The sequence below is a fragment of the Solanum dulcamara genome, chromosome 12 (assembly GCF_947179165.1).
Source record: "Solanum dulcamara chromosome 12, daSolDulc1.2, whole genome shotgun sequence".
NCBI lineage: Eukaryota > Viridiplantae > Streptophyta > Magnoliopsida > Solanales > Solanaceae > Solanum > Solanum dulcamara.
Window position 1 is genome coordinate 325,119 of NC_077248.1, and position 14,639 is coordinate 339,757.

Consider the following 14,639-nt stretch of genomic DNA (forward strand, 5'->3'; position numbering starts at 1 on the left):
AGTTTGTTGTGTGTATAATTTATTTACAGATCCTTATGGGAAAAGCGGAAGATGTTTTGTCAAGAGCCCATTGGGCCTCTGAGTCTTGACTCGTCAAGAAGAAAACCTTTATCAATTGAAGAATGGCTAACAAATGATACCAGTCGATATGAAAACTTTTAATGATGTACTCACAAGAAATTCATTCTAGATTATCAAGATAATACAAGGGAGTGTCCTCTATGCAGGAAACTGTGTCTTGAATACACTATATAACTTACAACAATGAACATGCACCTCTATGTGAAAACAACCGAGATTCTGTTTCTCGTGAAAAGGAAATTAGTATGTAAGTTGTGGTTCAAACTCTGCAAAATCAACTGAACCTGACTCAATAGGTTTCATGAGATATGCAGCCAATAACTCAGAAGCCAGAGCTGCAATCAGAGGGATCTTTTTGAAATTCTTCACCAGTGGAATGTCATCACTCTCACTAACAGCAATTAGTTTGGTGTTAATCTCCACCATCCTATCTAGCTTCCTCTTGAATTCTGGGTTCTCAACGTCAAGGACAGCAGGGAAAATCCTTGCAGTTGTGCGGTTTGTCTGCACGAGATAAGATTTTTAAAAAGGTTAGTGAATATGATCAAGGAAATATATTTATGGCTGGAACAAATAGTTTAATAATTTACAAGGTAAACTAAGGTACCAACAGAAGGTAATACTTAACGTGGGCAAGGTACATATACAAATGTGCGGGTAATTCATTCTAGTAACAACCAAAAAGTGTCTCTCTTCCCAGAGATGAACAGGATTTTCAAAAAATCTTCTTTTTTGTAAGAGCATCTGTTTATTAAGACAACCTCACACTTATGACACACAACCTAGTGAGTACTATAGCATTTAAGATGAAGATGCTAGGCAGGCTAATGAAACCGGAAGTCTCATTCAATTTGTTATAATGAAATGTGATTGAAATCGCATTGCAATATCTACAGCATGCTAATCAAGCAACGATAAAGGAAGAGTAAGATACAGCCAAGTGATCACCTCAATGATGACATGCATGTCAAATTCTTTGGTGTTAAGCCCAATGCCTTCGTAAAAATCTGTTCTTTGGCAGTCATTCAAGTACATTGTAACATAAACCTGCATTTTGGTAGTAAAACATAAGATTATTGTCAAAAAGTGAAAGCCTTTCAGTTGGCTGATCATAATGAAAGGATAGTTCAAGTGCAGGTGGTTACCGAAAGGCAGAAGAAGCGAGCCCACAACTTTGCCTTCCAGTCATTGAGAAACTGAGGCTGTGCTTTCATCAAAGCAGAGAAGAAATCACCATGGCGGTTCTCATCTTGGCACCAGTTTTCAAAGTATTTGAAAATCGGATAACATATGAACTCAGGATTGGTCTTGAGATGCCTGTATATGGTAATGTATCTCCAGTATCCAATTTTCTCAGACAAGTAAGTTGCATAGAAGATAAATTTTGGTTTGAAGAAAGTGTATTTTCTTGCTTTTGTCAAGAACCCCAAGTCCAACGCCAAATTGAAATCAGATAAACCCTTGTTCAGAAACCTGTAAAATCCCAACCAACCAAATCTTCACATCACTCGTAAATTCCAAGTGATTTTCCCTCAGGAAAATGCAATGCATATTTCTGATCAGCCATGCCCAAGGAGAGTAAAATATGAGCTTACCCGGCGTGGCGAGCTTCATCCCTAGACATGAGGGAGAAAATCTCTGCAACGACAGGATTAGTTTTCTGCATGCATAATTCAAATTTTAGTTGGTGGTAGTAATAAGAGTGTAACTATTCAATATTCAAAAATTTATTGAACTATCCACCTTTCTAAAATTTTAAAAGCATGATGAAAAGACTCAATTGTGAATATTGAACACAACACTATAGAAGTTAACTAACTTTGTCAGTAGTGTAAAAAGCACAAACCTTTTGTTCCTTTTTCTTTATTACTCCTGCCGTTTCAATTTATTTGTTTGATTTTTTCTTAAGATTTATGAATCTTTTTTAAACGGACTAAAAATGGCTGCACAATACTATAATCAACAAATTAGAAAAAGATTCAAACTTTACTTCAATAGAAGCCAAAGATAACCTAGACAAGTTTAGCTCAAATAAACCAAATTACTAGCAACTTTTCACAAAAAGGAAAACAGAAAAACTATAACAAGCTAGACAATAAAATTCTAATAGCACACTCACTGAGCTAATTCATCAAATTGCTTAATTAATTATTCTAATTTGAGAACAGAAAATTCTCAAGAAATACATACCTTGAGCCTCCTTCCAAGCTCTTTGTAGAGAAGAAAACCAGAGAACTCAGCAGTGCAAGACCTCTCCAGGAATTCAACAAAGATTTGCCTTAGAGGTCCCTGAATTTTATCAGCAGCTTCTTTAAACTCCTTGTTCCTAACAAAATGAGTCTGGTTATAATCAGTCTTGAATTCCTGCAAAAGGGCTTCAAACTCAGCCTCATTCAAGTTCTTATTTATCTCAGTGTTGAAAAGAGTCTCCATTTCATCAAAATCAGTAGTGTAAAATCTTGGTGTCAAAAGGGACTCTTTGATTCCCTGTTTCTGAGGTTTCTTGGTGGGTTTTGAAGTTGGTGGGGTGGTGGTGGCTGACATTCTAACGGTGAACGGCAGTACTCTGCGGCTGCTCAGCCGTGCAGTGATGGTGTTAATGGTGTTGAATTTGGTTATGGGTTTTACTAAAGCCATTTCTGCTGCCATTTTTTTTCCAAGAAAGATTGGTTCTTTGAAGCTAAGGGAATTGGGATATGAATGGTGGAGAAGGGATATATGAATTTTAGATGACAGTGATGGAATCTAATCTCATCCAATGAAATCTTGTGGGTTAAGTGGGATGTGACGCGTGGCATGCTATGATGGGTCAACTTGATTACATGGTAGCTGTGTAAAGTTTGTATCTTTGTGTCACTTGGGAAGTATTAGTAATTGTGGTCTATGTTTCTCCATGTAGATTTCTTTTTAATTGCTAAATTTTGATTTGGTACACTTAAAGAAATCAATTATTGATATCGTGAGTTTATTATTTTATCTTTATTAATTATTAAAATTATAATTCAAATTTTAAAATATTTTGATATCAAAGATATTAACTTTCTCAATAAATTAAAGATATAATATGTAAAAAAAAAAATTATACTTTTTTTATTTGTCAAATTTGATAAATAAAAGGAAACGGAGAGAGTATTCACCTAGTATTATTAATGGTTGAAATTCTTCCTTTTATTTATAATCTATGTGAGTTTCTTTCGTGTGGTCTTTTTGATTGGTTATTACTCACTACAAGAGCGTTGTGGATTCGATAAAATTCAATAACTAAAATATTATTATTTGTAAAATTCATAACGTGGTAAACTCGAAATCCCAACCCGCCTCCACTTTGAGTCCTCTGTTTGGTAATTTAAGAGAGATTTTCTTCACATTGTTGATTTATGAGTTGAAAAAGAAGTTTCTATGTAAATGAATGGAAACAGTACTTAACAATGTACTAGCAACTTTCCACCCTTAAATAGGGAAAAGGCATAAATTTCATTCTAAAATTGTATCGAAAAGTCAGTTACACACTTAAACTAATGACAATCTATTACACACCTAAATTACTAAAAGTGAAACTATTATCCCCTGCAACTGATGTGGAAAAAAAGAGAGCAGCCGTCAGATTCTTTAAAGTAAAATAAAAAAAAATCACCCCACCCCACATCCTTTCTTCTTCACACCTACCTATCATCTTCTTCATTACACCCACCTCCATTTACTCCAATTTTGAATCTTGATTTTTTTTTCTTTCAAAACTCATTAAAGTAAAAAAAATTAAAAAAACAAAATCATCCTACCCCCACGTCATTTCTTCTTCACACCCACCTACCCTCTTCTTCTTTACACCACATTTATTTACTCCCCATTTTGAATCTTGATTTTATTTTCTTTCAAAACCCATTAAGAAGAAGAAGAATTATTCTCCCCATTTTGATGGAGAAGACGATTGGGGTTGGGTTGGATGGGTGATTAATAATTAATTAGAAGTTAATTAGTATAAAATATAGTTAATAAAAGAAAAGTTAATTAGTAAAGAAAAGAAAAGAAAAAAAATATAAAAAATCGAATGGGTAGTTAATAATTAATTAGGATTTAATTAGTATAAAATATAGTTAATAAAAGAAAAGTTAATTAATAAAAAAAAGAAATATAAAAAATCGGATGGGTGGTTAATAATTGATGGATAGTTAATAATTAATTAGGATTTAATTCGTATAAAATATAGTTAATAAAAAAAGTTAATTAATAAAGAAAAGAAATATAAAAAATCAGATGGGTGGTTAATAATTAATTAGGAGTTAATTAGTATAAAATATAGTTAATAAAAAAAAATTAATTAATAAAGAAAAGAAAAGAAAAAATATAAAAAATTGGATGAATAGTTAATAATTAATTAGGAGTTAATTCGTATAAAATATAGTTAATAAAAGAAAAGTTAATTAATAAAGAAAAGAAAACAAATAAAAATAGAAAAAATTATACTTTTTGACATGGAGATGACGTGGTGCTACGTGCATTCAGGTGTATAATACACCACATATTATGAGAGTGGTGTTATGCGTTCAGGTGTATAATACACCACACACTATGAGAGTGGTGTTTTGCGTTCAGGTGTGTAATAGTTTTACTTTTTAGGTAATTTAGGTGTATAATAAATTGTCATAATAATTTAAATATGTAACTTACTTTTCGATACAACTTGTGTGGAAAATTATGCATTTACTATCACAATTTATAGTTTTTCTGTCAACACTTGTAACTTTCCACCCTTAGTTATTGCTTGTTCTTATCTTCCTTTGGTTCCATAGCTAAACTTAGTCCATATGGATCAAATTTTATACCAAAAACAAAAGGGAGAAGAACACTTAATAGTCAATTGGAAATTCCTTTGGGAATTTATCATGAGACCAAGGCAAAAAAGCAAATTAAACAAACCATGCTAATAGAAAACAAATCTGAGAAAAACAATCTATCTATTTGTTTCTCCAATAAATTTTCTATCACCCAATAGTTTCACATGATACACAAAACTATGCACACTGACTTTGTAAGAGAATTAAAAAAAAGACTTTAGATGGAAAGGATGAACAAATAAAAGAGCTACTCATCAATATCTATCTACAATTTTGAACTCAACAGGATCTGCTCTTATCTCAAGTAAGATCCTGCATTATTTCAAACACAATTTTGCAATCTGTTGCTGATCTTGTACGTGACAATTTGAAAAGCCGTGAATCTTGGTCAAGCGTTCCCAAGCTGCCACAAGGTAAACACAAAAGACTCAAGGGAGAGTTCCTTATAATCTGTATGCTATACCTGAAACAAAATTGGTAATGTCATTTTGATTAAACAAAAGACTCCAGCAGTCTCTGATGACAATTTTTACTGTTGAAGAACCTAAAACTTTATCACGAAAGAGGAAATGACAGCACAGTAATGCCATTAAACTTTAAATAACCAAAAGAGCCGATGCGAAAGATCATTTAAATTGATGAACAATTCCCACAATGTACTAATACACATTATCCTTCCAACATGCTCAAACACATTACAGTCTAGTAGTACGCAAGCAGTATCCAAGGGGGCAAGAGGACTGCGCTCTCTCTCTCTCTCTCTCTCTCTCTCTCTCTCTCGTCTCCCATGCGTATGTAAACAGATGGATATAAACCCCATTATTCATATTCATATTAAAGAAACCAGGAAAATGGGCTCAGTCTGTTTTTGTTTGTTAAGTTTCAGAAGGAGGAAATAACTGTCTAATCTTGATCAGCCAACTAAACCACTTAATGGGTAATACCACAGAACAGCTAATACAGTCTGACAGTTCCATTAGTTGCACTTTCCTAACCATTCCTGAACCTTCTGGTTGAGCATGCATCTTGAAGTATAACATCAATGAAGCCAAATGCTCTTATGAAATCAGGGGAGATTTGTTAATCCCCTTTGTCTGAAAACTATACCACACAGATAGGGAAAAATAATTTTTTTTGGGTATATATGTATATAAAATTTTGAATCCCCTTGACATAAGAGAAGTACAACTTCATTTTTTTTTTCCAATCCAACAGATTTCTTGGCTCCGCCACTGCCTGATATGTGTGTCTAATTCATAGTGTGGTTCGTGTTATCAACCACATTCAAGAGAATAACAGACTATGTATATGGTCCTAGTCTTACAGAGCATAAAACTAGAGTACCAACAAACTTAAAGAAAATAAGCTGTGAATGAAAATGAAAACTGATACCTTTGGGCTACGATCATTTATTGGTGTCATATACAGAGCCGAGCTACTTATTTCTTCCGAGTTCTCTTCTACATTAGATGCACTTCCTAGAGTAGAGCTCTTTACACTTCCTTTTTCTTGTTCAAGCGAAAACCAAAAAGGTTCATAATCAGTTCTCCCACCTTCATCCTTGTTTTTGAAGTTTTTCTCCATGCTATCACCATTCATATTCTGCGAAATTTCTGTCTGTGCAGTTCCTTTATCTTCTGCAAAGTTATCTCCCACCTCAATATCAATTTTCTCCTTTAAGCTGGTGATGCTCCGCATATGCTCACCAGAATCAGAATAAGCATCTCCAGTCCATTCCCTGCTTTTTAAAGTATCATCTATCTCCTCATATTCCAAATTCCGCAAAATTTCAGGAAGTGAAAGTCCACTATCCTCTGGAAACGTTGTTCCCATCTCAATATCTATCTTCTCTTTTGAGCTAGTGATATTTCCCACAAAGTTGGAAGTTGCTGGCTCAACCATTATAATGTCATTTTCTTTAAAGATTGCTCGAAAATTATTTAAGGAAGGTGGGATCTTGGAAAAGAGAACTTCTCTGATATTTTCAATCGTCCCTCTATTATAGGGATTCTCCTTCTTATCATATCGATACCTGAAATTCTCGTAAGTAGTCTGCAAAAAAAAAAGAAGGGAAAAACGAAAACAAAAATAGTTATGTAAAATATGAAGCAACACACATCAGATTAATATTTCAAGCAGGTAAAAATAGGGAACTGTAAGCGAACAGTTAACCATAGGTGCATATCTCAATGCATCTATATAGGGGGACAAGGGGAGTTTGGGGGGGGGGGGGGAGAGAATCAAAACTAGGGGAAATGAGATTTGAACTTCAGATGATGCAGGCCATAATGGATCTTAATTGGCTTTTCAGAATAATATGACCAGCAAGGCAGAAGGAACATTAGTAATGAACCTCATGAGTGAAGTTTAAAAATTAGTCCATGGAACAACTCAATATATGCAGTATGTTATACACATCACCGAGAGTATTAGAGCCACTACGCTGGGAATTCTCATAATTTTCAATGCATTGTAGATTGATTGTCTGCAGAGTAAGAAAAAATATGGAAGTGGATCCTTAGTAAAGTTCCCGGGCCTTTTCTGATGGGGATGGCAGTGGGCTTTATCTAATAATTCTGTAATAACATTAGATCCATCTCATAGCCTGATATTTAAGAACTCAAGCCTTGGAAGTCAACATTCAAAGCAACAAAACTTTGAAGAACAACAGGAATACGAAAGTTGAGAAGAAACCCTGGTTCCAATCAAACATCAAAATAAACCTAAGTTGTCAGTATAAATAGATGTCGTTTAAGTTGCTCGGACTCTTCACTTTTGATCCCGCACCCGTGTGGACACGACAGGGGTGTGGGATCCGTGTCCGATTTGGTCAACCAATTTTGGGTACTTTGACCAAAATTGATGGGGAAAGTCTGGACAGTTTTAATGATTTCTGTAATCAATACAAAAGCTAAGGTGAAATTGAAGAAAATGGAATACCTTTTATATAGAAATTTCTATGTCACTCCTTTTCCTTTAATCTCCTTCCAGGGTTCTCCTCAAGTTCTCCACATAATATCTCATAATTTAGGTTTTATAACTCTATTTTTAGATATTATAATTATTTTTAGGCGAATCCCAGCACCCGTATCCATACATGGATCCATATCCCCGAATTTTAAAAAACAGATCATGAAGGATCCGACCTCTAGATCCGCACCCGTATTGAACACCCTCACCCTAGTCCGAGCAACTTAGAATGTCATCAGGTTCACTTTCACAAATTATTACTCCAAGCGCTTTTACATATAATTACTCTTACTGATTGGAGATGTCAGCAGGTTCACTTTAACATATTATTACTCTAACCAGGACAAGACATCTAAAGTTTGTCTAGAAAATCCTCCATAAAATCCTGAAAGAAAGAAGATCACACAAAGAACTAATAAATAGATTAAGTGTGACACAAAAGGACAACCTACCAAGAATTTTCTACATAGAAAAAGAAAGAAAACAAGAAGGAATATGATCCAGAGGTTGCATCTCAAAACAAAGCACAGAATTCCAGCAAGATATTTTAAATGGACAACAAATAAAAGTTGGTTCTTATGTGTTCTAATATCCTAGCAGCAAGAAATTCCTGGCAGCTTAGAATAGTTAATACTGCAGGGTATATTTTAACTATGAACCAGGCACACATACAATATACTCCAATGAAAACCGTAAGACATGATTCACCATAGAAAATATGCAATTTTAAGTTGGACTTTTTAAATATGCCAATTCATCATAAAACAACTCATATTGCAGATGACATTACAGAAGAGCCATAACTACTTCTGTTAGTATACATCTTAGTTAGAGAGGTCACCTGGTTAGTGCTAATCAGATAAAAATGGAAAATAGTAAGCCCACCAACAAACCAAACAGCAATGAAGCAGTATATAATGAGAACATCTGACAAGATATCTTGTGAAATAGCTCTCCATAAGTTGCCGCCATGATGAAGGATATTGACCAAGGATATGACGAAGACATATATGCATAATATAGTTGACGTAGATATGAACAAGTAGAAGAATCTGTAATTCCGCTGCAACCAAGTGAGAAACAGAAAAAGTCTCAGCAAATAATAAAAGGTGTAATGATGTCATAATATCTCAAGTGAAGTGATATCCAGTATCCTACTGCCTCTAGTTCTTTACGATCTTGAGCAACAGCAGTAACTTCATTTCTCTGAGGACATAAATTTGCATGATAAGTTATATGCCACCAAGTGATAGAGTAGAAAAAAAAGAAAAATCTTCCATTTTGTTTGTATTATCAATAAATCATTTACAACAGGAAATGAAAGGAAATCAATGATATTAATATTTCAAGTTATGAGACAAAATGAACTACATTTAACCCTCTTCATTCTTTCTCCAATTCTGTAACCTCTCCCTCGTACAACCCATACTCTAGCAAAGAAAATCGTATCTCTCACGCATTCACTAAGATATAACCATTAGTCTGCATATATTCCTCACCATCAATGATTGTTTTTCTTTCACATCCAACAAGATTCTGTGATGAATGGCTTTTAGATCATACTTCATATGGCTGATTCCTATCTCATGCCAATAACTTATATCAGTTCATATGGCTGATTAGCAACTCATGCCAAACAAATATATGAGTACTCCACTTTTCCAAAGTATAATGGCTTTCCCTGATAATCTATGGAAATTATTAAGTAGAACTCCACAATTAGGTTCTTGGAAAAAAGACTATAGCTAGATGGTGCGGAAAAACTGTATTAACTTTGGCTAGCATGAGCTTTTACTTTTGCTATGTAGGGATAGAATTGTGTTCATTTCGCAATGCTTGCATCATTTCAACTTAGACATAACCATCATCTTGCACACACAAGTAGACTGTTTATTAATTGGTAAGAGGAAACAGTCCAAATCTAGTTCAGCAATACATACAAGTCCAATGCATTGACCAACCCAGGGACAGTGATGATCAAATCTTTGAACACAATTGTTGCAGATCGAACAATGAGAGGAACGAGGAGGCCGGTACAGCAAACATGTATCACAGTACTTAACTTTAACTGTGTGTCCATTCACGATTACATCCTTTGCTCGTGGAAGTTTCAAATGAGGAGTTCTACCGTTGACCCACTCCATGGAAGGGGTATGTATATCAAATGTTTCGTCAGATTCAGGAGCTGTTGTGTTTCGTGGGACAATTCCAGGATCTCTACTAGATGTCAAAAAGAGAAAAACTATATCCTGCACGAGATATTAAAGAATTTGTAAACTGTTTCAACATTCAAGTCATATAAGTCAGCTACAGATTATAAATTTACTCACAATTAACTACAGATAGTTCATCAGCTTTCTGCTATCCAGGTTATTATTCAATTGGTTTTTGTTAAACAAAATTTTGAACACTTACTTCGAAATGAGAAAGAAAAAGGAAAGCAGTGAAAGGAGAAAGACAACTGAAACTAAAAAATTGCAAGACAGAAAAAGTAGTAGCCTATTCATGTAGTTTATTGTCTATGGTAGTTATTATCTTTTGATACCTGTTACAATCTATTGTTTATTTTATTTTGGTTAACGCACAATTTCCTTGTTATTGTTTTTTTTGAATGCTCTGCAATGTTTTCCTCATTAGTTATCATGTTTTCTTCACTTCCGTATTTTCTTTTTCATAACTTCTTTGAATTGCTGCACTTGAGCCGAGGTTTTTTGTAAACAGCCTCTATGCATTCATGAGGTAGGGTTAAGTTTTGCGTACACTCTACTGTCCCCAAACACCATCTATGGGATTACACTGGGTATGTTGTTGTTGTTGACAGAAATAGAGAAGGGAACATTATACGTACTGACTGTCATAGGAGCAAAAAGTATTGCCCTCCTTTGTTTCATCCCCCGTGTTTCTTTGGTGGATCATGACTGATCACATTATAAACAATCTTTACTACTCCCTAAGTAAGGTAATTCCTATTGCCTAACAAGAGCTAATACAGAGTCTTTCATTTTCTCATGGGAATGAAACCTTATGATCATACTGATATATTTCATATTATGCCATCATCATCTTATTTAACACCAAGAATAGATTAAAAGGGGAGAAAGCAGAATGCAGAATCAACAATGTTTACTAATTTTAAGGATGATGAAGAAACTCCATACCATAATGGTAAGAACTGCTCCAATTACAAGTATAGGATACCAAGGACCAGCATCTTTGTGCTCTTTGATACGATGTCTGATTACACAAGCGACTTTTATACAAAAAGCAAGTGCTGGGCCAGCAATCAAAAGAGTTGATAAAAACAACGATGACACATCTGGACCAAAGATCAATCTTCCTCCCCATAAGAATTTCTGGAAACATTTAAAAGCACAAAAATGAAGGTAAAAGACATGGCAAGCAGTTTTAAGGACATAAAGATATAAAAGCAGCACCTTCAAGTTCAAACTTGTAGAAAGCACACAGCTTTAAGTGAGAATTGCTACTAGAAAGGCCTCGACTTTTACCACATATTCATTCTTACAACAGACAGAGCAAATAGAAAGAAGAGAAAAACAAAAGACATCAAAATAGTTGTAAAAAGAAAATTCTGCAATTATCCAGTCAATGCTGTCAAAACACTTCATTTCAGCAAGAAAACCACAAAGTCAAATTCAACATGACTAAAGTACTAAGCTGCACACAATCTCTTCAATTCCAAAAAAGAACTCACATGGCTCTGGCATTATCAATATTCATTTTATTTGTTTCAAATGGGATAGTGAAAAAAAAAATACTAGCAGCAGAATCCTATAAGAGACACTTACATTACTTCCCTTCCAAACCTGATAAAGCTTCAGAGGTTTATGTTTCTCTCGAACCATAACTCTGAATAATTTGGAATGAAACAAAAACAACCCAAAGATTCCAACTTTCCAATCCCAAATAAGAATCAAACTCCTTCTCCTCTCCTCCTATTAAACAGCTTCCAACAACCCATGTAAAGAAAAAAGACCAAATTCAGAAAAAGAACTTCTGTTTCTCAAAAAATTCAAGAAAATCAGGAATTTCCCAATTCAAAGACTTGAAGGGGTTTCAAGAAATGGGGTTTGGATATAAAAAAATGTAGCAAAAGGGAGAGAAAGAGAGTCTTTTTGTTGTTGTTGTTGGGAAGGAAGTGGGTATATTTGTTTTTTTTCTTTGTAAAGGGGTGATCAAGAACCAGCTGCCTTATTGTTGTTGTTTTTGTCTCAGACGGATTTACCCAGAATAGATTGTTTCCCCTATCTCAATTTCTCTCTCCCTCTCTCTCCAACAATCTTGTACGTGTGAAATTCTCAAATTTGACATTACATTACATATTATATTAATAATTATTATCTCATAAATTACGATATCGATTGATAAATTAGTTAAATTGGTTTTAGATGAGTTTTTTCCCTAGAAATCTCATAGTATTTTGTTAATAGCCTTATTGTTAGGTGGCATTTGGTGTTTTTGTCAATATGAGACTTACAAGAGGAGTTCTTATATATATATATATATTTCATGAAAATTAGAAGGTATAATTGTATTTTTTTCCGTTACCATCAATTCAAAATTTACCAAGTAATTACTTTGATCAAATAAATAAATTAATATGCATAGTTACATTCAATTATAATTCTCACATAAATCGCTTTCTAAACCCACCCATAAATATTATAAACATTTTCATCTCTCACAAGATGCAAATCTAATCACCATTCACCAAAACCTCTTCAAAACTATTTAATTTTATAAATTAATTTCTTATCGTTGAGCAAATGGCAACAAATAATACGAAGCTACGTAGATATATATACATTCAAAATATAAAAACAAGACAGAGTTGAAACAATTACTTTGTAAAGTACAATAATAATATACTCAATGTTATTTTATAAATAAGGTCTCGAATGATAGTTTTATATATATCTTATTCTTACTTTGAGAAGATAGTGAGCTATATTATTTTCGATAAATTCTTATCTCAAAATAGACGTAAAACAAGATGGCAACGGCAGCAACAAAACAATACATTAATTGAGGCTAGAGAAACAACAAGTAGTAATAAAAATCTAAGAATACGAAAATACAAGTAATACTAGCACTCCGGGAATGAAAAAGCAATACGATCGACAACCTACTGACCTTCTACCTTAATTTTCGACTTTCACATCTTCCGATCAAGGGTCATTATCCTCAGTGAGCTAAAATAAGCCGTGACATATATTCTTCTTGGAAGTGACAAAGTATATTATTTTAAACTTGTGAAGGATTTAAAATATTATTTTCAAATAAATTCCTTCATTTCTCCTTTTTTTATATATCATGAAACAAAAAAAAATTTACAATCTGGTTGTTGTTGTTTAGGCAAAAAAACGTGCAGGCACAGCACAATTTTTATTAGTCTGGAATGGAATATACCAATGAAGCATCATTAGCTATCACAAAGAGAACCATTCCTTTTTTGGTAGCACAATTCTTTTTTTATTTTTTTTATTATTATTAAAGTTCTTGTTATTTATTTTAGATTTTATAGTCATGTATCCCACTGCTAATCAAGTTGGTGAGGTGATATGCAATGTACAAAAAAGACTTTTTGTAAAAAAAATTATTTGTTGACCCTTTTAATAATCAATGTTGCAAAAACTCTTACTCTATTATGATTTAAATTACGATTTCCTGGACCATACATATATATATATATATATATATATATATATATATGCTTTTCTTTTTGGAGATATTTCACTATTTTTTGCTATAATTTTAGTTGACAATTCATTGAATGTGATTTGAACACACACCATCTTCCAGACAAACTGCCATATTACTGAGTACTTAGAACTGCAGGGGAGGACCTACCCTATTCAGATGCGGAGCCACATGTATAGATGAAGATGCACATACACCTGTTAACTTCGAAAAAAAATTATGTACTATATGTAGGTGTATCTATTCTGAAGAACGAATATATATTTAACTGTAATAGAAGTGCACCTTGGGACGTTGGTTGAAGCTGCTGCTTCAATAACCGCGACCCCATATCGATCCCAGAATAGCACATTTTTCTTAATAACAGCAAAAGTGATGCATACGGGGAACGTGCAATCAACATGTATATTCATCACACCCTTGACCACGGAGCTGTCACAAGCAACTATTATAACAAAGCTAAAATCTAAGTATTATTATATCTATAGATATTTTCGTTACTGCTCACACCACTATGACCAATCTGCCACGATATTATCCCTCAATCACCATCAAGTTTTGTTAGCGCCTACGCTAAGATAGTGATGTCCCCACGATCTTCAAATTCCGAGTTCGCCTCTGACCCAATTAGTAGGGGAGCCCTCAAACATATCTACTGGATTGGGGCATTTGATCATCGTGACTCGTGCCTTTTAGGCCCTTGAGCGTAAGTGTGCAACCACAGTCCGAGTATTGGCTACTATGGCTTTGATCGAGCGCTTAAATTCTGAGTCTGCCTCTGCTTAGGAGGCATGTAAATTGCATTTATCAAAAGAGTAGAAGGAACATACAAGTTTACAGGAGGACAAAAGTCCAAATGTTATAGCCTCTTAAATAAACAAACTGTATATAGATAGATCCATAGATAGATAGAGAGGGTAAACTGTTAAATCTAAGCTAAAACAAAACTGAAGAAAAGGAGACAAGTTGAAAAGAAGATAAAATTATATAATACTGTACAAGAGATCAGTAACCTCATTTAGCTCCATTTCCCAC

General features: G+C 33.9%; 2 protein-coding genes across 2 annotated transcripts; both read right to left on the reverse strand.

The window, feature by feature from the left end:
* Window positions 1-167: 167 nt before the first annotated feature.
* LOC129876026 (magnesium-protoporphyrin IX monomethyl ester [oxidative] cyclase, chloroplastic) lies at window positions 168-2,809 on the reverse strand. The gene is made up of 5 exons (XM_055951309.1): window positions 2,272-2,809; window positions 1,677-1,741; window positions 1,227-1,554; window positions 1,030-1,128; window positions 168-585 (listed from the first exon to the last, which is right to left on the reverse strand). The coding sequence occupies exons 1-5, from the start codon at window positions 2,728-2,730 to the stop codon at window positions 322-324; spliced, it is 1,215 nt and encodes a 404-aa protein (XP_055807284.1). The 5' UTR covers window positions 2,731-2,809; the 3' UTR covers window positions 168-321.
* A 2,179-nt stretch (window positions 2,810-4,988) lies between these two features.
* LOC129876284 (probable protein S-acyltransferase 1) lies at window positions 4,989-12,182 on the reverse strand. Its single transcript, XM_055951669.1, has 6 exons — window positions 11,693-12,182; window positions 11,045-11,239; window positions 9,827-10,135; window positions 8,728-8,949; window positions 6,309-6,968; window positions 4,989-5,379 (listed from the first exon to the last, which is right to left on the reverse strand). Exons 1-6 carry the CDS (start codon window positions 11,747-11,749, stop codon window positions 5,374-5,376), a joined length of 1,449 nt encoding a protein of 482 aa, XP_055807644.1. The 5' UTR covers window positions 11,750-12,182; the 3' UTR covers window positions 4,989-5,373.
* Between the last annotated feature and the right edge of the window lie 2,457 nt (window positions 12,183-14,639).

Excerpts from the sequence above, each read along its gene's own strand:
- LOC129876284 (XM_055951669.1), bottom strand. The coding sequence starts at position 11,749 with ATGGTTCGAGAGAAACATAAACCTCTGAAGCTTTATCAGGTTTGGAAG. Across the intron at positions 11,240-11,692 it reads AGGTTTGGAAGGGAAGTAAT|AAATTCTTATGGGGAGGAAG; the intron begins GTAAGTGTCTCT and ends AAATGTTTCCAG. Across the intron at positions 10,136-11,044 it reads GAGCAGTTCTTACCATTATG|GATATAGTTTTTCTCTTTTT; the intron begins GTATGGAGTTTC and ends TATCTCGTGCAG.
- LOC129876026 (XM_055951309.1), bottom strand. The coding sequence starts at position 2,730 with ATGGCAGCAGAAATGGCTTTAGTAAAACCCATAACCAAATTCAACACC. Across the intron at positions 1,129-1,226 it reads CTCGCTTCTTCTGCCTTTCG|GTTTATGTTACAATGTACTT; the intron begins GTAACCACCTGC and ends ACCAAAATGCAG. Across the intron at positions 586-1,029 it reads ACATGCATGTCATCATTGAG|ACAAACCGCACAACTGCAAG; the intron begins GTGATCACTTGG and ends TATCTCGTGCAG.